Source organism: Micropterus salmoides, unplaced genomic scaffold, assembly GCF_014851395.1.
Source record: "Micropterus salmoides isolate LMB-PRFRI ecotype aquatic unplaced genomic scaffold, ASM1485139v1 Ms_hic_scaffold_1, whole genome shotgun sequence".
Taxonomy (NCBI): Eukaryota; Metazoa; Chordata; class Actinopteri; order Centrarchiformes; family Centrarchidae; genus Micropterus; species Micropterus salmoides.
The window spans coordinates 8,441,565-8,463,977 of NW_024040040.1; the positions used below are offsets into that span (position 1 = coordinate 8,441,565).

General features: G+C 41.0%; 1 protein-coding gene across 2 annotated transcripts in view; it reads right to left on the bottom strand.

Annotated features, from left to right (window-relative positions):
• Window positions 1-22,413, bottom strand: part of kcnh7 (potassium channel, voltage gated eag related subfamily H, member 7) — a 67,016-nt gene that overhangs the window by 17,618 nt on the left and 26,985 nt on the right. For both annotated transcript variants that reach the window (XM_038716621.1, XM_038716612.1), the window contains exons 4-9: window positions 18,583-19,062; window positions 15,590-15,804; window positions 9,254-9,679; window positions 2,605-2,836; window positions 2,326-2,493; window positions 1,872-2,071 (exon numbers count right to left, since the gene is read on the bottom strand). In XM_038716621.1, the coding sequence (XP_038572549.1) occupies window positions 1,872-2,071; window positions 2,326-2,493; window positions 2,605-2,836; window positions 9,254-9,679; window positions 15,590-15,804; window positions 18,583-19,062 (1,721 nt within the window). The remainder of the gene's footprint in view (window positions 1-1,871; window positions 2,072-2,325; window positions 2,494-2,604; window positions 2,837-9,253; window positions 9,680-15,589; window positions 15,805-18,582; window positions 19,063-22,413) is intronic.

Sequence of the window (22,413 nt, forward strand, 5' to 3'; positions counted from 1 at the left end):
AAATCAGTTAATTTTACTGAGCCTTTCAGCAGCTTTAGCAGCAGATGAGAGACAAGACAGAACATTTAGAGACTGAGAAGCTGCAGATAAGTAACAGCACAAACTCAAAACACAGGTTCAATATTTATTATGTCTTCTCTCTGTTTGTGATACTGTTTATGGCACATCTTTTAGTATTTCACTGCCTTTATGCACTTCGATGATGAAACTACTCTATGAATCATAACATGGTATACGCAAGACCAAAAATTTTGTCTCAAAGAATATCTGTCTATTAAAACGTGTCAAAACTCTTCCCCATAATCTGCTATGTAGTAATAAATAAAAGAACTTGACCCAACCATGATCGGTCAAGGCATTCCTACAAACCCGAGTTAGCCTTAGTGACTGTTTAAAATACAATGAAAAATATTTGGAAAAGTTATTTTAACATTAAATTGAAAAATTTCTATATTGTGAGGACTTTCTGATGCATAAAAATAGATTTATAGTACACTTACCCTTTAAAGACAAAGATACAGTGACCACTGACAAAACAACTAATGATCCCCGGACAACGTGAACTGACTGTAAAGGATGACATTTTCAAATTTTAACACCATAACAGACACTGGAAAGTGAGGGAAAGGGCTTCGAGGACACATACGGGACAGTTGAAACAAGAAAACACATTTCTTATCTTTGTCATTTACACATAAAATACAATGTGTTAATGACACGAGCACAGCAAAAGAAATGTAGACTGAACTGGTTTTCTGGCTCTGACAGGATTTTTGTTGCTCAGAACAAAAACTGATCAGTAGATTTGGAAAGGAAAGACTGAACAACATTTGGCAAGCGCAGGTGCCACCGCAGAGCGTGCAGCCAAGCCTCCCACAGTGGGAGGGAAACCTGGCAGTGCCTGGCGAGGCTGTGCCCACTCTCACAGGCGTGATTCACTCTGGTCTCTGGTACCAGATGAACATCATGGGGTTGTGTTTGAATACATAGATTTCATGCAAAAGGGACCTCGAGGCAGGCCATGTGTCTAGTCTAACCGTAATAGACAATTAAGGTGGCCTGTGAGAAACGTTTAGCGTTATCTGTGTCTCCTGCAGTAACTGACATGCATAATTAAATACTGTAAATCCATCTATGATGTCATCACAGCAACTGTTTACAGTATGTTCATGTGTTCATGTATGTACAGTAAGTTGTGTAACAGATAAGGCACTGAGGGAACATGTCCTCTGATAACATGCATGTTTGGGACAACAATTAAACAAATGCTGTGTTATTTTATGTACATAAAGCTAAAGGCTAACAACACTACTAGTATCCGAACACAGCTAGATGAGGCTGTACCACTGAGGAACATTCATATCAACATTAGTTGTGTTAACACATGTACCTCCTGCTCTTACCATAGTGGTGGAGTCATTCCATTTGACATGAGGCAGACATGGAAAAGACAAACTTATGTAAGTACCATGAACAGTATCATGATGAGAAAAAGCCAGAGTTACTGTATGCAGAAGCGGTAACTGTGGCTTTCATTCATTTGTGGCTATGACTGAACATTGCACAGTATAATTGGGATGAAAACATTATACTATGCCAGTGACATAGCAAGATTGCTTCACAATGTGTATAGTAAGAGCATATTTTGGGGACAGGGTAGTTGAATCTCAGCAGAAATGGTGTTCAAAACATCAGACTCCCACAAATGACATTGGAAAGAGAGAAGAAGCAACAGAAGAAAGCAACAACAAACTTAAAGTTATGTTTTGTTACCATTGTGAAAACAAAAAAACCCACTTGCTAAATAGAGAAGCCCCCCAATAAAAAAAAAAAAAAAAAAGACACTGGAACACACACACTCCCTCACTTACCATATTCATGTCGATGCCGTTGGTGTACGTCCAGGCGTGTTGGAAGTACTCCTCCAGCCTCTGCCTCAGTGGGTTTGGGATCTGGTGGAAGCGGATGAACTCTTTGACCCGCAGCATCTGGAGGTGATACCTGGCTGTACCTGAATACAACCTCTGGATGATGGCAGACACGTTCCCAAAGATGCTGGCGTACATTAGAGCTGGGAGAGAAGCCGAACAGGTGACCGTTGAGGAATGGTGGCTAAAGGCTGGTACATTTAAAACTCAGTGGATCTTTCCTTTAAAAATATCCTGTTTGAGTAAATATTCATATTTAATGGATTGCAAATGTAAAGTAATGTTCAATAGCTGAAATACTGTGTGTGCTGAGGAGTGCTTTCTCATACAACTTTGATAACAGAGGGTTAGAGTAATAACAGGATGGAAATACTGTATGTACTCAGCTGCCACTTACATCCAATGAGCATGACGCAGATGGAGAAGATCTTCTCAGAATTGGTGTTGGGGGAGACATTCCCAAAGCCAACACTGGTCAGACTGCTGAAGGTGAAGTAGAGCGCCGTGACATACTTATCTTTGATGGAGGGGCCCGAGCTGGGGTCGCTGTAGTTGTATTTTTTTCCTACAATGTAAACAATAATACAGTGCATTCAAAAGTGACCATTTGGCCATCAAAAGTGACCATAAATCTTACGCCTTTAAAACTTTGTGTGAAAACAACAAGGAGGATCACCTATTGACACCCCCAAGTTGTCCAGCCAGCCGATCTTATGCTCCAGGTAAGGCTTCTCCACGTTCCCAATTGCGTACCAGATGCAGGCCAACCAATGGGCGATGAGGGCAAAGATGCACATGAGCAGCATGAGGACAGCAGCACCGTACTCTGAGTACCGGTCCAGCTTACGGGCGACTCGTACCAACCGGAGGAGACGGGCCGTCTTAAGTAGACCAATCAGTGTGGTGGTCTAGGGTGGAAGACAAACAAGAAATATACAGGATTTAGAATGTGCGTGTGAAATATTTCTATAGGTTGATGTGTGAAATGGTAAAATGTGCCAATATCTGCTCTGCCTCAGGCTTTGTGGGCCTCGGCTGCAGTTGGCTGGTGCATCTGGGGATCGGAAGGCAATCACAGACCACTAGGATGGTATAGGAAGGCTCTTTGAACTTCTGGGCCTCTTTGGGTGTAAGCAGGGATCAGAAAATACCAGACTAATTGGAGTGTGGGTTGTTGTTTCAGGACTACAAGAAAAAACTAAATACTGGATACGATTACCTATTTATACCTCACAGTTTAAACGAAACCACCTCTTTGGTGGAACAACAAGTCATGGACATGTGAAACATGACAGGGAGCCTCAACTAGACACTGTCTTTTTGTAAGGGGGAAATACTGGTTTAATCTTAAAGTATTGCATAAGTTTATCATGTTTTTAAACCTGTGAAGTATCACATAACTATGTCTGGAAACAAATTTGGAGTATTAAAAAGTAAATTCCCCCCCCCCCTCAGAAAAGTAGTGGAGTAGAAGTACAAATTCACATAAAATTGAAATACACAAGTAATGTAACTTAACAGTTCGTGACTAAATCTAAATCTACTTAGTCATTTTCAACCACTGGTCTCCTCATATTTGTCTGGTCTTCTGTTACTCCCGTCATCTTAAAATGATGCTGGAACCTCTTTGGCTTTTACGTAACATCTAAAGTTAACTGAAAAAAACAAATATCTGATCTAAATAAGCAGTTATGTCCATTCAGAATTTGAAAATGTGACCTTTAATAGTTCCAAAACAGACTTCAGCATGTGTGGGACAGGGACAGAAAATTACAGGAATAATCTCAAGTATGTCTCTAAACATTGAGACAAACCTTTTACCAGCAATCAAAGTGAACAAGTTGTTTGTCGTCTTTCAGCATCTAGGGTTTGGGTCAGGGTCATGAGCTGCTCAGGATTAGAGATTCAAAAACATGTGTAGCTTAGGAATTCTTAATCTTGTTCACACACCACATATACGAGACACAGAGCCTAGACAGTGGATCATTCCTGCTGGTGTAAACAGATCTTTCAAGGTCTCCGCATCCCTCAGCGTCAACACAACTTCACTGACTAAGACATGGCTGCCCGTGCCTCTGCAAATCATGAAAGTCAGTATGGAACTGGCTTTCGGTGGAACAAGCTGGCATGCAAATAAGAGTCTGAGAGAGAGCGGGAGAGTTTGATGATTCATTCACTTGGCTGACGATGAAACGCTATTGAATAACTGCATATGAAGACTGCAAAATTGGCTAAAGAAAACCCCATAAATATTAGCAGCTTGGAACCATTGTCATCTAAGCAGCCCCTCGAAATGTATACGCACAAACAAACAGACTTGCATATATACATTACAACGTACACACTGCCTTCTGTTCTGCTTAATTCAAAGCACTTTAATCCTCCCGTCTCAATTTTCCAGCCTGACTAAATAAACACAGATTATGAGAGAGGAGTTGGGTAGAGAAGGGCAGCATACAGCCACGACACAAGTCCCGATCTATTAGTGTCGCGCAATTTGTAAACACAATAAGTGAGACTTAGAGAATGCTAAAAAAAGGTCCCACCACTCCATATCGCGCCTGACAGTTATCCTAATATCCTTGGGGAAATCATTACCCGCAGCCTCCTGCAATAACTGTGCTTCCTCATGTCTATACTTATACTATGCTTCTTGTACAGATGCAAGTAAATATGAGACATGGATTATTATTATTATGTAGTAGTAAAAAGCAGGAGGGAAGGGGGCTAGTTGATTTTTTTTTTTGATGCAAGATGATTCATGAAGGAGACTGCATCGCCATCATGGTGAGGAAGACCGCTGTAGCTGCTTCTCATGGGTCTATTAAAGAGCCTCCATCCTCCCAATCTCCTTTGCCATCATTCACTGCTGTGCGTCTTGTCAGCACCATCCTTTCACTGACAACTGAGTAAACCGTGAATGAATCATATATAGAGATAGAAGAGCCCCTAAATTACCCAGTGAATGTCGCCTGAGCACTGCCTTAGGTGTAATGCTGCTGACTCTATCTGATTGACCTGCACAGATGACATAGCACACGCTGTATGATGTGGCCCACACAGTGTAATGTTGATTAAAATCTGGGATTACAGTAAGTCAGAGGCGTTTGGGGCTGAGGAGCGTAGCTAAAGCTCCCATTAGCAACCAGCTGTAAAAAAACATATCCGCCAAATATCCCTCTGGCCATCTGCCGCTGTGGCTTTCCCGGCTCGCTTGGCCACTTTAAAACCCATCTAGGGCTGCAATGTAACCTTTTGACTGTGTACAAGGACGCAACATGCCATCAAATATTCAAGGTGTTCTCATTTAAAAAGTACTTATAGTAATACACCATCATGTCATGATATTCTTCAATATTAGTGAAACTAGAAGCTGAACATGAATGTATGAAACTGACAATGGATTGACACGGATAAAGTTTAGTCACTGGGCACATTTCAAAATCTTTTGACTTGTTGGGAACATTCAGTGTTTTAGTTGATTTAACTTAGATGTTCAGCGTCTAAGTTTTAGTGGCATCATCATGAAATGCAACCAGTGGCTAACGGTGTATTCACATGCTCCTCGGATGGTCGCATTTCTCCGAGTTGTAAAGTCGTTCTTCTGACTTCAGTGTGTGTTCATGTGCTCTTAAGTCGGAATGTGGAGTCAACATGGACGCTACAACAAAGATGCGTTGGATTAACATTATCAGAGCGTGTAAACACACAGACATCTAGTTCACTCACACATGAACAGCAAACTAACAGTTATAACCATATTACAAATTACAATTATGTATATGCAAAACGTGATTTTGCACAGTTCAGAGTTCTGTATACTTCTTTATATACCCATGTATTTCTATTTTTGCAATGAAGACTTAATGCTCTGTCGGCTCTTGTGCTAAATAATAAGTATGAGCCTCCATTTGTCCAAATTTCTCTTCTTACTTCTAATGAACCAGTCTACTATTACTACTACTACTTGTTCTTTTTCGTACGTATTCAACGTAGTGACGAAACATGCACTGTAGAGACGTTTGTCCATTTGGGCTACTGTAGAAACATGGTGATGTCCATGTAAGAGGACCCGCTGCTTATAGTTGCCTAAACTTAAACCTGCAGTAACAATGGGGGCAGTGGAAATAAGTTGTTGACACAACTTTGACATATTATCGCCACTCCTTTTAGCTCTGTTTTTGGTCTCCACCAACTCAAAAATGAAAAATGTGTGTTTGGTGCTGGGTAAATAGAGTTCATCATGGCAAGCAACACCTTTCCACATACACAAATTCATACAATGCATTGTTAATATGAAAATATTGAAGCTTTAATCATATTCGTGACTCTTACAGCCCATTTGCTGTTAAAATATCTTTATGCTGGAGCTGTCAACAATTTCGCTTTGCTTATTCATGTAATCTAAAAAGAAAACAGTACAGTGTGCAACTATATCATTGTTTGGGTAAAAAAAAAAAAAGTTTAAAGACACATCTCTGTCTATTCTGACTGCAGGAGGGCAAAAGTGAGACTGAGGGGGCTGCTTGTTACAATAAACCTGCCTCCACTTTCTTCTTTGTTTAGCACAGCCGTTGCTGCAGGTCTTGCAGCATAATGGAGCTGCAGTGCATTTCTGTATTCTGCTTTAACCAAAGGCAAAAACAACACACATTTTAAAATCTGGCAGAACAAAGAACTTTTTAAAAGGGGGATGGTTAATTAAACAAAGCTACTTTAATTTGCATGAAAAATGTATATAGATTAAATCAGCCATAAAATAGCTTTTTTTGCATGTGGTTCACTTTGAGGTAAAAAAGTTAATTTAAAAGATCCAATCAATAATAAATCACTGACATAATCAACTACTGAACCAAAAAAAAAAAAAAACTCATTTTGAAGTAAAATCACCTTGCTCTAAGAGGCCTTTGGGTAAGAACTCTTGGCTTAGTTCAGAGCTATTTGATGTGCACAAATCTACTCTACACTGCCCAGGATTAAATAATATTTGAATTCTGGTTTAAGGCAAATTTTCACACTAAGCCTCCATCATTTGCAATTACCTCAAATTCGAACACGTCCATGTGGACGTGGACATAGTAGGCAAATAATCTCATTTTATCACAACAGGACATTGATATGAAAATGGTGGAAGAGCTCACATAACTCCTGTAGGTAAATTCAGCACCACACCATTTCTTGCCAGCCCGCCTAGCTGAAATCCCACACTAAGAATCAAAAAACAGTCTCACGGGAGATTTCAACCCGCCATGTTTTTAATGTAATCAGCAAAAGAAATCTTAACCTATTGGCGGAGATGGTTTCCAGGCAACAAAGGTGCACTAGATAATGTCTAAAAATAGTCCCCGTCTCTGCACAAAGAGCTAAAATAACACATCTTAAAGAGCTAAAACTGTACATGGATGTGTTATTTTCAGTTTCTGCTGGTGATTAGACGAGCTAAATATGCAACACTTTGTTGTTCTACTCATCCTGTCACTGGACACAAGCTGTGACAGGAACACACATTCTGTCACTGCACCAGTCATCTAGCTGTATGACGAGGACATACATCGTGCCGCCGTGTCGCTCAGCTGTCTGCTCTTTCTTCTCCACCTGCCACTCACTGCCAGCCTCTAGCCATGGACTCCCTCACAGGAACACATACCTAATGGTAAATAATGACTCTGCAAACCAACGGACTGACGTCAGGGCCTCGCTCTCAACACACACATCTGGGATGGTTTTTTGGGCGTTACATAACAAATCTAGCAACTTCACACATTTAAATAGATTGTTCTCCTCTGCATCCTTTAGTCCTTCCAACAGTTTAAAACAAAGTGTCAGAACTTTATCAATCTGCATTTGGAAATGAACTTACTGAAGTCCAAGAATGAAATGAATGTACAATAAGTTTTCCAGCGCAGGCTCATGCTGAGATTTGTATCCTTTGTCGTCAACTTGTTATTGCACTTTCTAAACTGCTCTCTCTGAGCATTAGATTACCTGCTAGGCCATCTCCCTTAGACATAAGTGAACAAAATAGTTTCTCACAGGCAGAGTGGTTAGGGAGGCTGTGATCTTTTTTAACTGATTTGGATTGCCTGAGGGCCTTCCAGTCTGGCTCTGATGAAAAGAGAGCGGAGGCAAGCAGATGTGACAGCCATGCATCAGATTGGTTTAGTGGTCTCAACATTCGAGAAAACAGCTCAGAAATATGACTGCTGGAGCTGTGGCCTCACGCCACGACACACGAGAGATTCAGCATTGCTGTGTAATAATATAAACAACCAATGCGAAGATTTTTTGTTTGTCTTGTATTTGGCTTCTAAAAAAAGTAGTATCAAATGCATGTAGGCAAAGTAAACTGTCTCATTCTACTTTATTTTTAAAGCTGTATTTGGCAATAATGCCGGCCACACAGAATAAAGATTGATGAGGGGTTCTTATCAGCTATAATCGACAACAGTAGCCTATCCTGCAGGCCTTTCCTTTATCAATCTGAAGGAAGCAGGTATCTGTTTCATCTGCAGTTTCTAAAAGGAGTGATGTTGCTTGACAGTGTGCAACAATTATTTTCTACAGTTAATTATTCTACAGTTTTATATTTGCAAATCAACAGGCGTGTTGGAGATGGACAAAGTGACCAGTCAAATATAACGGAATTAAACTTAAGTACAGCATGCAAAAAAATTTACCTCATTTTAAATTCTGCTTTCCTTTTATTTATGGCACTAATGTGGTATTGAACGTCAGATGGTCATTGTAAGGATCATTGTGATGACAAATATAATTGCACGGAAAAGACGATCAGATCTTCACTGCATCCAAAAACAAGAAGCTTCCTCTGATAAAAACTCTCAACCACTGTCAGTGCGTCATGAGGGGGAGAGCCCTGTATTTAAAGGGGATGAAAGTCATGAATGTCATTGCCATGATTGTCACAGCCTTTAACACGGCCATCTATAATGAATGATAATGTATTCTTTCTGATCCTACCCCTTATCCAGTGCGCCACAGGTGCATGTGATGTGCTGCGCCACAGAGATGCCCAAAACAGAGGCCTTTGCTTATTAGTTAATCTTTGTAATTTCTTGCTGTAACTCAGATCCTATACGGAATTGTATTTAATGCTGTGTGAATTATTGCAAACGTGAGGGTATTTTGTCTCCATAACAGCTTTTCTTGTGAGAAAATCCAAATTGATAGACAGGCTGACTGATTTGTTGATCGAGATTCTAACACCCGACCTCTCTACACCTTTATTATATCATTATCCCAATTCTAGCGCTTTAATAATACGGACGGATAAACCAAGTAACCGATTACCCCCCCCGCAATCTTACCTCATCTGATCCTGAGCCAAAGATGAGCAGGTCAAACGGGATGGCGGCCACCATGTCAATGAGGAACCAGCCTTTAAAGTAGTGGATGGCAATCTTTGCCGGGTGGCTGACCACTTCTTCGTTGATGTTGACATATGTGGTTCTGAAGTTTATAAGGATGTCCACAATGAACATAATGTCCACTATCAGATCCACTACGTTGAGGGGTGAGCAGGAGTAGCCACACTCCCTCCTCCTCTGCTCCTCGATGTCGTTGAGGAGGAAGGCAGCAGAGTACGGAGTGAAAATGGCCGTGTAGATGACCAACAGCAGGATCAGCCAGTCCCACACTGCTTTGAACGGACTGTAGTGAAGGATGGTCCACTTGTCCATGCGTGGTGTTTGGAGCTTGTACTCCGGTAGCACATCTGCACCCAGAGAAAGAACCTGAGGAGGAAGAGATTTGATCAACTTACTCCAATGAAATATTATCGAAGTGGAGAATTCATTTTTCTGGTGATAGTACGGTTTGTTATCGGCTCTGCTTTCAACCAAAAGCACTGCTATTTGAGAGAAAAGTGGAATTTAATGGCGTTGCTGCAGGTTTCTGTCTTGCCTTAAAGAAACTCCACTAATTGTGCACATAACGATCAGCTCACACAACAGTAAAAAACAGTTGTATAATTTATTTCTTTGGCTCTGGAAGAATAACAATTGTCGACATCAAAGTAGCAATTTCTGAGAAGAACCTGTCTTACAAATTGGATTTTAATCCACAGTTTTTGGAAAAAAAAAATCTAAAAAGTATCTCAGCTACTTTGATTTTGACAAATTTTTTTTTTTTTTTAAAACACATGTCCCACACCAGTCCCTCTATTTTCTGAAAGTTGAATACTATATCACTTAAGTTCCCCTTCAGGTGCAAAGTTGGTCTTGTAAACAAAGCAAAAATATCCTCAAATTCTCCACTGTGCAGCATTTCGGCATAAAATGCACATTTAGATTAGAATGATGAACAGCAGAAGAATCTATAATATGCCCTGTTGTTCAAGAAAACTAAAATTAAATTCAGTAAAATGTAAATGCAGTTCAATATAAGCCAAATACATAAGCATTTCCATGCCTTTAAGTTGTTGTGCTAGTATGTGGAATTGTATTATGACATATGACTGAAGATTAGGTCAAGTAAAGGTCATGTTTGCTGACATGCGAGTAATCTGGCTGCAGGAGTTGATCAGCACTAAGACTGTACAACTGTACATACTATACAATCCTAATGCATTTCAACATCATCTCCCAAGTAAAAGAAAACCTTGTATAAAAAGAAGAGGCCTAAATTTCTCACACCCCAAATACCTCATTCATGTGGTAAGTGGAAAAAATTATAAATTAATAATATCTTTCACAAGCCATACAGGAACAGGCTGCTTTGGAGTCATGACTTCATAACCTCGGGAAAATCCTAAAACTACTGCTGTTGTGGGAAAAGATTTTTTGAGACAATATCTGGGAAGTTGTGGATCAGAGCAGAAAATAAAACCGTGTCATGCAAAAATACAACACAACACTGACGTGTGAATTGTCTACAGGAGACAACTTAAAAGAAACAACCTGCGCAAAATCCTTAAGGTGTTCTGCATCAAGGATGGAGGTATAATCTATTCCTGCAAGCCTGGAAGTCATTATCTCTGTTATTGCAGTTACCGTATATACCTGAACAGCTTTTAACATCGATATTACAGCACCGTCATGGACCATTTCGGATAAGAGTCTCAATGACTTGGAGGTAATTATAGGTGCAGGCAGAGGATACATCTATTCATATAAGTGTCTGACACTTTGGCTTTCACTGCTGATTATAGCTCTAAGGAGGAATGCAAAGAAAGACAGGCTGGTAAAGTACAGTACATGAGCTGCAAGGACAGAGAGATAATGAAAGAAAAACTGTAAATGATTATTTGGGCATCATTGCTTTGTGCATATGCCCCTTTCTCTGCCCTGGTTACCTTCATGACCCTTGTGACTGAGAGGAGAGGGCAGGGGGCCTCAAGGATGATGTATGGCACAAGAAAAGGCTGGAGTGTTAATAATTTAATTGGTTATTAGAAACTCCTGTCCTCTGTGCGATGGGTCAGGGTCAAAGGCTTGGACCCTCTGATATGGGATAACCTTTGGAAATTGATCAGCAACCAAAAGGACAAAAAGAGAATGTGTTCTATTATTTACAAGGCTGTCACTTCATTAAATACAGGTGTTTCACACGCTTGTTTCATTACAGTCACATCTCAATGTGTAACTGCTGTTGACTTTCAAATAACTGGGCTTAGATTTCCATGTTTCTAAATTGATTTCTGTTAGAAAACTGGCTGGCGTAGAAAGAGGTATGAACAAACATACAGAAAAGCTTGCAAATAACCCATGACTGTTTTTGGGATTAACAAAATACACCCCATACCAGTCTATGTGGATGTGTTTAAAGTCCTTGCACAAACGCTGTTCTGCCATCATGCAGTTTATGATCAATAGTGATGATACAAGATGGTAATTCTGCACTACACTAACACCGCTCAGCATGCATAGATACGTTACCCCTTGGCCTGCTAGCAAGCCTGGCAGAATGACAGCTCTGGATTAACGTGTTGAAGCCAATCTGTTTCTAAATAAAAGATCCCATCTTAATTATTTAACCTACCTACTGTAGCTATGTGCACTTGGCGCAAATGAACTCTCTCGTGGGATAATGGAAGGCTCGTTCTGTGTTTGGCTTAGCTTCAAACGATATGCAAATGAGCATTAGCTTTCTACCCTTCTCCGGTTCATTTTGGTCTGCGCTGTCAGGGCTGGGGTATCATTTATAAAGGAGGATTGTTGTTTCATGTTTCTGTGGCAAATCACATGGCTTCCATCATTAAAAATGATGATGATTCAGCTTCAGATAACCCTAAGTTTAAAATCAGACATTAATGAAAAGCTGTGGGCATGTAAGACTCGTGTGTACTTGAGCTGCATGCACTGATACGTTCACAATGTGAGAAACAGCTTGAGAGCTGAAAGTCTGCTTCCTTGAGTCTTAGTTGACCGGCTTCCTGGGTGAACCCTCCATCTGCCTGAGGTAGCTATGAGGCAGCCAAGGCCAGGAGAGAGCGTGTCTGTTCAGACGCCTTGATTGTGACTTAAAATGAACTCAGAGGGGTCCGGAGTTGGTTTCAAGACATCTGCTGCTGCTTTGTGCGCCTCACTGTCAGGTGTATGGGGAAGTGTTTACAGAGCTAAACTGTGGAAAGAAGGGGATATGGAGCAATCCCCCCATGACTTATTTATCTACGACTAAGTTACTATAATAATTCTAATGCTTATCAGCACGCTGTAAGCAAAACACAGACAACAAAATGCGTTGAACACCATATGCTCAGTCATAGAAGGAGCAAGAGGGGAGGGGCGCTGAAGAAACACGCATTTGACAGCCAATTTCCAGGTGGATCAGTCATTGTAAACACAAACCGGACACAACATTGCGACAGTATTTTAAAATGAACACTGAGTGACATGACACATATATATGTGTGTGTGTGTGTGTGTGTGTGTGTGTGTGTGTGTGTGTGTGTGTGTGTGTGTGTGTGTGTGTGTGTGTGTGTGTGTGTGTGTGTGTGTGTGTGTGTGTGAGAGAGAGACATGAAATGCGATTAGTTTTGTAATCTGTAATCCCAGTTTTGACTACTACCTACTGGAGTCAAAACTGGGATTACAGACATGCGGTAGCATTTTTTACCACTGGCACATCAGTGTTAGTAATACACCTGTTTTGTGAACACACCCTTCAACAAAGCAGAAGTTACACTGTAAGGTCCTCTTGTCTGCCACATGTTAAAAGTCCATTCAAACCACATGAACAAGCCTGGTTTCCCTGCTGCTTAATAACTTTGACTTTAGTGCTGGATGGAGAGGTCAGTGTGATGCACTGTGGTCTGCTCTGTCTCTGCCTCTGGCTTAGTCTAGGCTTTTAGCCGAAGTTGCCTTTGAGTCCAAACAGGGGCCAATTTCTGTGCCCTCTATCTCTTACACCATTAATGCAAAACTGAGACCTAATCTGTGGTTTGGGGCAGCTTCGGCCTACTCCTGGGAATACATTAACTCACAGTCCCTGTCTTCTCTGTGCTGCATCTCAGCCCTGGCAGGGAAGGTGAGAATGACCCTCTAACCCCCGACCGTAACTCTAGAAAAATGCCCTGAGACCTGGACACTGTCTGGCAGTAGTAAGAGTATCCCTGATTATTCGCCACCAGTGACAGACATATCAGACCGTTTGAGTTCCAATTAATCACCCTCAGGCACACATTGGACAAGTGGGGGGAGGCAGACCGGCCGGGGGTGTGGATGACTTCATCAGCTGCTCAATGTGTGCAAGGGTGATTTGTGATGATAGTAAATGATATTATGATGAACATTACTATTGAATTCCAATGTCTCTTAGCTCCAGTCTGCACAACCACAGACAGTGAAATGACTGGTGGTTTGAATTATTAATAATAAAAGCAAACTATACGTGCCCACTGCTGTTTTCAAGTTTTAGTCTCAGGCAACAGCAAAGTATCCAATATGACCATGACAGAGAACTTTGTAACAGATGGGTGGATGATGGATTTTATACAACACTGACAATAACAATACGAGCTAGACTGATACATATTAACTTCTTCCCAAAAAAAAAAACAACAAAACCTGCCACAGGACAGAGAAGGGATCCCTGTTGTGTGTAAAGAACAGACCAACATATTGAAATTACAATAAGGTAAATCCAGATTACAAAATTGCAGAGTAATTGGAAAAGACATGTCAGCAAGGAAGTGCTAAACTAGGTTTGAGATAATTTAGAAACATTGAAAAGTTGTTGAGACCTGATCCAAAACAGACCCGTGGATACCCTGCCTAATCCCAGACAGCATAAATTAATTCTAAAAAAACCCCAAACAAAACAGACCTGAAGGGGTCTGAAGGGGACCCAAGCACAGAGGATACCCAACCCGCATAGAGTTGAGGATAATTAGACCCAATTAAATGTGGCTGACCTGATCAGACGCTAACAGAGAGAGAACACCTGCAGCAGCATGATGATCAATCATTTAACCCATGGTCGAAAATAGCAGCAATATAATCATGGCCTTATTGCACAATTATAAAGTGAGAGAAACTAATTCCAAAAATACTTTTACTACTTGTTCATATAGTCTCAATCCGTCTATATTGTTTTTGTTTGTAGTGTGTGTTATGTGTGTGTTCTCTATACTGTAGCCTGTGTCTGATTTTATAATTGTATTATTGTATAAGTAGGCACATTGCGAGCAATGCACAACCAGAGTCAAATTCCTCATATGTGTACACATACCAAGCAATAAAAGCTGATTCTAATATGCCTTACTGAATCTTTTATAGAATTAACTGAAGTCTTCACCTCCTGCACCATTCTGATGTTCTTTTTCTAACCAGTGTAATATCTCTGATTCAAATTCCAAAAAGTAATTAATTTCATGTCATTTAACAGCATCATTTTTGTTTTTAATACACATTATAAAGAGTATGTTCTACACCTGAACTATATGAAAAGTGCTCTGAGATAACCTGATTCGGTGCTGTATAAATAAAATTGATTTGCTAAAATATTTTCTTAGCAGTGATGACATACCATGTGACCAGAGCTGATAGTTCGTAAACTGTTGGATTCAGATCCACTCACATATTGCCACACAAGACCCGCTGCAGTAAAACCAGACCCCACATTAGACATTAGAGCAGGGATCGGCAAATAAGTCTGGCATCGGGCCAAAGTTTTTTCAAGTCTTAACATGGCGGGCCAGAACATAGTCAAATCATTTCAAATCCTTATTCACCTCATGTGTAGGTCAGTAGGCGCGGGATTCCCGTTAGGAGGATTATATGATCGATCCCAACATACGGCAGATATTTTTTCTCCCTTGTTCAACAAACGGATTATAAGGACACTTTTGCACATGCTCACAATAAAGCATGTGCTGCAGTGTGTGTGTGTCCCGGCGTTTGATCCGCCTTTGTAAACCCATGGATGCTTATTTTCATTTCCCTGAGGAAATTCAGGGGAATCCAATCACACCATTACTGGCAGCTTTTTAGATGTGTGTCAAGCACGCGAGAGACTCTTTGAAAAGTTCTAAAGGACATTTAAAAGTAAAAGCTCTCAATAAACTTGACAAAGCTGCAAAAAACCAGAGATGCAGAGATTTAAGGCCCACACAACTGGAAAACACTCAGTCTCAAGTGAGTTTTCACAAATTCATAAACTTTTCACTGGTTTTTGTGGAGAGCCCCGCTTGGTTAGCATCTTACCTGCGTGACTTTGTCGGTGACATTGTGTGTGCGGTCTTTGACCTTTGGGGCGATGATAGTTTTCTCAGAGGATGGAGGGGAGGGGCACTTCTTCTCATTGTTCACCTCAGAGAAGTTGAGCGTGATGAGGGGAATCTTGTTGATGGTGCTGTACCTGTTGAGGTTGGAGTCGGAGGTGGAGCCGAGCAGGCTGGATTTGATCTGGATGAGCGGCCCTGAAAGAGAAAGCAACAGAGTGGGGGTGTTATCTTTAAAAGTCACCTCATCTTATAGTGCCATTGGGCTATTTTAGATTTAATAGGCGTTCTGAATCATGGACATCAGAGAACAGTCTAGGGTTTATTTGTAACCGCTGTGACATGGGTAGTGAGCATGGAGCGGCCCTTACTTTTGGAGTGAGTTCAACCAAGACACAACACAGAGAATACAACAGATGCTGAAATACAAACTCTACACCCTCTGATTGACCTGTCTAGGATGATCAGGCCTTTTATAGTTACTTATTAAAAGTTAATTAATGAAGTACACTGCTGGTGAAAGAAAAGAATGATTCAATGCACAAACAATGCAACTTCACGCAGTTAGGCAAACTATCTGTCTGATGGAGCCTGGACATAACCGGTGTGTGTTGAATTAACAAAATGTTCCGCCATCAAACTACGCAATGTTCTCTACACATTCACAGCATAAGAAAAGCAGACTCTCTGAATTAAAGTCCCTGTCTTCTTGTTAAAGCATTAAACACTGCAACAATATGTGACAGCACTGTGACACACACAGACATGTGGCCCAATGAGGGTGATAAAAAGTGAAAAAGACAAAATTGCTGATTCAGCCGTGTGATCCAGCAGAGGAAGGTTGCACTATTTCCCCCTCTCTTTTCACAAAGTACAGTACAGTGATTGAGAGTCAAGGACAGAGAAACAGACAGCTGAGGATGAGATACTGCATGCAGAGCTTCAATACATGCCACAGCAAGGATACATCAGTGCAATCATAAAAAATAACTTCAAAAAAGGAAAAGCGGAAGCCATACCGCCAGCCATCCAGGAGCGAGACACTGGCAAACCAGGAGAGAGAAGAAACAGGGGGTAGAGGGTAAAGTGGGAATATGGAAGGGTGATTGGATTGCAGGGTCAGTAGTCATGGCTATAAACATCATTACTTAAAATATACACATAAGGGCATTTATCAGGAAATAGAGCACCTTGGCAGCTCTATGAGTAAACCTTTATAGGATTGAAATGTTCATACTTTGATGCCATTTCAAAACATCTACTTTCATTTATACTTTAATTTTAGGAACTCCTCATTTGATCCTTTACCTAATTAAACATTAATGCATTAAGTCACGATCTGTGTCAGAGAGATAATGTTGTGAAACGCATGCAGCATAAGCACTGCTACAGTTCTGTTTAAATTATTCAGTTCCGCAATTTAAATTATTACGGGGAAAAAGGACGGGGTGAGTCAGGACCTTTTTCATTCACTAACACATGGCAACAAGGAGGTTGCACAAAAGAATACAGAGGTTACAGACAGTCGGAGTATCATCTTGGAAAGTTTCATTGATTTTCTTCAATGAACAAAAGTAGGAGAGATTTAATGTGTTGCTTCATGCAAGCGCGTGCAGAGGTCAGTTGTTTTTTTTCTTCCCCTTTTTAAACTGAGCCTCCCCCTGGGTGACTGGCTAGGGTTCAGCAGGTCATGTGCACTGAGACTGAAAACTCATGCAACAAGCAGGCATTGTGCAGCATGTAGTATCTAATAGATGTGCTAAAACTTAACAGATCAAGATGCAGCAGGCTGCCGTTTGTTACCTTTAATATTGCGACCATTGTCTGTGATGGCAGCAACACAGCGTTGGAGAAGAAAGAAAAAGGGGAGTGGAGGTGAGAAGAGTTTCTGGTTTTCTATGATGACAAATGAGGGCTGGCATTAAACCCCGCTACCGGCCCTGTGAACAATTCATTACTGTGAAGTAGACGTATTACTGTGTCAGCCACTTGGAACTATTTGAATGAGGATTGTAGATAAGGGGAAGGGGGTAGACTGATTGGCCTGGAGGAAAGAGGGCCAGTCTGGGGCACTTCTACCCTCAACCAAATGAGGGCCAAAAGGCTAATGAGTGATTTAGACTGCTGGGAAGATCAATAGCACATGGTATATATGGTGACTCACTATAACACTGATTAACAGACTGGCACGCCACATCTCCTATTTTGGGACCACAGGGACTTTGGTAATTAATATAGCCAAATTACAGTCAATGCTTGTCACGACCAATAAAGTCCTTCACACAAGGACTTTATTTTTGTGAAATACAATATTTGGGACCACGTCTGATTCTCTTCTTAGCTGACATCACTTGGCAAGTTCTGGTTTTGTTAGAGCAGTGGTCGCCAACCACCCACTATCGGGGGTCAAATGTTAATTTTTAAACTTATTTTAAAGATCCCCTCCGGGCATGTTGGGGGAGATATACAAAATAAATAAAATGACATCAGCTCCTTCTTCATCATTGAAAAATTCATTCTCATGAGTATACAAATAAGTTAAATTTTCTAAGTGTAGCTACTTCACTGAAAAATCCATTCGTATGAATATGCAAATATGTTTCATCTTAAAAGTTTAACTACTTTACTGAAGTCCATTCTCAGTGTGCAAGTACTAGAGGCTTCAAGTTTCCACATCACATTTGTGTAAGTTGCGTATTGGACCACAGTTGGCCAAAACGAGATTTGAGGAGAGCATAGAAAAAAAAAAAATTTTGCCCTTCATGAGATGAATGTAAAAACAGCTTTCTAGTGTCAAACTCTGCTCAAACCTCCAAGTGACATAACAATAATACATTTTTGAGTGGATCTTAAATTAGATAAACTACAGGAATACCAACTACGACCAAGGAGTGGGACACAGATATAGTATTTGTTTGAAATTCAAAGCTGCTTTACAGCATGCATTAAGTGTATAGTAGAGCAGGAGATTCCTACCTTCACTGGCATGTCTGTCCCTGAACGCCATCTTGGAGTTTGACCCAAAGCCTTCCATGTCATGTACGGAGGAGGCTCTGCGAATACTGCACACACTCTCTCTGGAGGCGGTTGGAGTGAGGCCCGGGATTGACGGAGTTGCAATAAGTGTGTCCTCCTGGCTCTGGTGTTGGGTCTGGGCAATGGCCTGGTCCAGGTACGTCCGGTCCCAGGGGCCCTTGGGCGATGAGTGGTCCAAAGGCCCGGACACAGGGGTGGAGCAATGGCTGGGGCCGATGAGGGCGCGGGTGTCGTTAGCGTAGGAGGGACTGCAGCTCTCGCGGGTGGCGGGAAGTTGGTAGTCGCGCGTAGCCACAGAGCCGTCGCTGTGGCGAGGGGAGTCCACCATGACAGCATCGGGGTCTTCCTGGGGCAGGGACTGCTTGCTGATGCCCAGAAGAGGTAAGGCCGGGAAACGGAAGCGAAAGAATCTCCCTTTCCCTAAGAGAGAGCGATGAGAACGAGACAGTGTCACAGTGAATCTATTACTGTCATATTATTCCATACTAATAGCCCATTTGACAACATTTTATGCTGATCAATAACACTTTGTATGAAGTGCCTTAGCTATCAACGGCCTTAGAAGTTCTGTTTATATATGTGATACCAATTGCGCTAAGTATCAGAGTACTAGACTAGCGTGAAAGTTATCTGACACCAAAAACAGTGTGCTGTAGTTTTAATGAGCCAGTGGGATCTACATAACCCCCACTGACCTTGTGTTGTGTTTTTAAGGTCTTTGTAGCAGAACTTGCTTGCAGTTTTCAACATCCCTGCTGATATCTCGTACTTGTTTGCCAATAGCACTGAAAAGCCTGCCAATGCAGCTATCTTATAAAGACACTGGCAGATCAAAACAAATGCCCGTTCTACTTCAGGCAATAGTTCAATCTTCAATTTCCGTCAATTATTCATGGAGGAGGACATTTGCTGAAATATTAGAATGGCAGAAGTGTGTTCAGGAGTCAGTCCTATAAAAGGATTATGTGCAGGATTTTAATGAGCTTCCTGGGGAGACAAAGGAGAATGTAACACAGACAAAGTGACATTTAGGGTGCTGCTGTCATAACAGTAGGTAGTTAGGGAATGTTATGCAGGAAAAAGGCAAAGAAACATAAAAACAGAGTTGAGTTTAGTGTGAAGTCTGTTAAAAAAAAGCATATAGGATATACACCACACACACACACACACACACACTTCAGAAATAGGACATTTAATTGCATCTAACAATATCTGCAAACATGTCATGAGAGAGAGAGAGAGTCACGCTAACAGGATTTCACATATGGGCCGCAAACTGTAGCGTGCATGTTGTGAATCATTTAGTCGCCTGAACATATGCCATACATCAGAACGCCATCTCAGCCCTCGAAAAGCGAGTCTTACCGCCATGAGGCCTAGTGTAAACCAAGTCCTTTCATAAAAGCATTAAAAGAAAGGATGAGCAGACCTGAGTTTATGAAACAACCACCTCACACCACATCATTATGTCCCTTTTGCACACTGAGCAAACGACAGCACATTATATTTGACACACCCCATTCAACTCCAATCTCTATCTGCAAAGAGTGGAACAGCTATGGATGTATTCAGAAACACAATAGGTGGTAAAATTGAAAATAAAATTAATGTTTGAGGTTCAGTGGGGAGCAGCATGCATCTTTATCTTCCTCATTTCTCCTTCTGGGTGAGACAGAGAGAAAAACTAATTTTAGACACCATTCTCCATGTCTGCTTTGGTGAGTGTAGTGTGTTTAAATTAAATCCCAAGCCAGATACTGATGACGCCAGAAATTATAATTTGCATTTAACTGGTGATTCCGAGCTGGGGCTGAAGCTAGTGCTAAACATCTGTTGTGCAGTATGAGCTAAACAAGTCATTCATTTTAACGAAGATGAAGCGGTGTTGTTGCTTCTGCAAAAAGATTCATGAACAAAGTTCTGTTTCATCCGAGAGCTAGGTGCTATGAGGCAGTTAAGATTGCTGATCATAAATACCATCCGATTCATCAGTCTGAAGCCAATCACTAAACAGCACACCGAATTTATATGCCAAAGAGTCTGCACAATAGAGCAAAACCTTGTTCAGTGGGGCTGTCTCAAACACTTTCCCCTCCGAAGGAAAATTGTTCCCTTGTGCAATCACACCACAGCAATATTACTACTTTTACATTTCCTTCAACTGTGGACAATCTCGGAGATTTAACGTTTCATTTTTCAGACGATTTGATTTTAATGCTTTCCTCAACAAAATAATGAATGGTAGCTCATGAGCATTCACATGCTCAGAGCTTTGTTTCTAATTAATGTGCCTGGAGGATAAGCACGTACGCCACAAATCTTTTAATTAGCTCGTAATTCACGGATTCGTGATGCATGCTGAAAACATTGTATGTAGCTATATTTAATTGTGATAATTGAAAGGGCTGAACCTTACAGGAATAAGCTGCCCTTTAAGTGCTGTCGTGTGTGTGTGTGTGTGTGTGTGTGTTCACTCTCACTCCCTCTCCAACCCTCTCATTCTTTCCCTGCAAAAAAACTCAACCACATAACCAATGGACGTGCAGTGGCCCTAGTTGCTATGATACCAGATAGTAATATTTGCATTGAATATTAATTGGGCCCTCAGATCCCCATGTTGGGAGTGAAATGTCTTTCTGTAATGTGAGCATGATTCAGATGTCAGGGGAGAAGTAGGTAGAGAACAATAAACCTTCATCCTTTGGTAAAAGCAGGACAAAAATGGCTTTGTGTCTTTTGCTCACGTTAAATTAACAAAAAAAACACTAACTGATTTGCATGCGGTGTTCTTTTACCTCAAAGGAGTGTTTACCTGGGCTTGCAGTGGTCCTATTACTCACCAACTCTAGAGAATAACATGGATAATTCTGCTGTGTCCCCACTTTGCCCCACACTCAGTTATACAGAGAGAAAATTAAAGTATGATTGCAATGAGCCTGAGTTAATACCAGTTAGCTTTAATTTTTTTAATGTATTTTTCCTAATTAGATAGTTGCCAGCAGAGTGTGTCAGTAAACATGTGGAGAAAACAGTCAACATTGTTTGCATCTTAGGCTGTGTCCACAAGGTGTTGTTTGATTCCCTGGGTCCATACCAATTAAAGACAAAAACACACCTGCAGACTTGACTGACAACATTTCAGCTAGTGATTGTTTCCAGGTGTTTGAAATGCTGCTGCACAAGTATGAAGGTATTATTGAACCAAAACAACTGAGCACCTGTGAGAGTGGAAGTTGTAGAAAACACGTGTATAAGTAAATTTGAAGTCAGAAAAATGATGATTTGCAAACTTGTAGATTTTTTTTCTCCCCCTCTACCACAAACACCACATTAACAACACCTCACATTTTTGCTACAGTTGCTACAGTGAATATGGAGCAAAACACATTCACACACCCAAAAAAAAATAAAAAATATGTGAAGTCATGGCAAAATTTGCACCTCAGCAAATCAGTCTGTGAATTCATGCAATGAGAGTTGCACATCTGTAGAAAATTCTCAAATATTTTTTTCTTGGATATTTTTCTTGCACAAACGCAAAGTCAATAATGACAACTGCTTAAAATCAGTCTTAAATGCTGCCCCCCCCCCCCCCCCCCCAATCACAAGTGACAAGATCCGTGCACTTTCACTCGTGTAACACATATCTAACCAGAAAAACTTCAAATTTACTGATACACACTATTTCACAGGTGCCCAGTTGCTTTGCTCCAATAGTACCTTCAGACACAAGCACTGTGTCCCATCTTTCATGCACATTCATTTGGTACC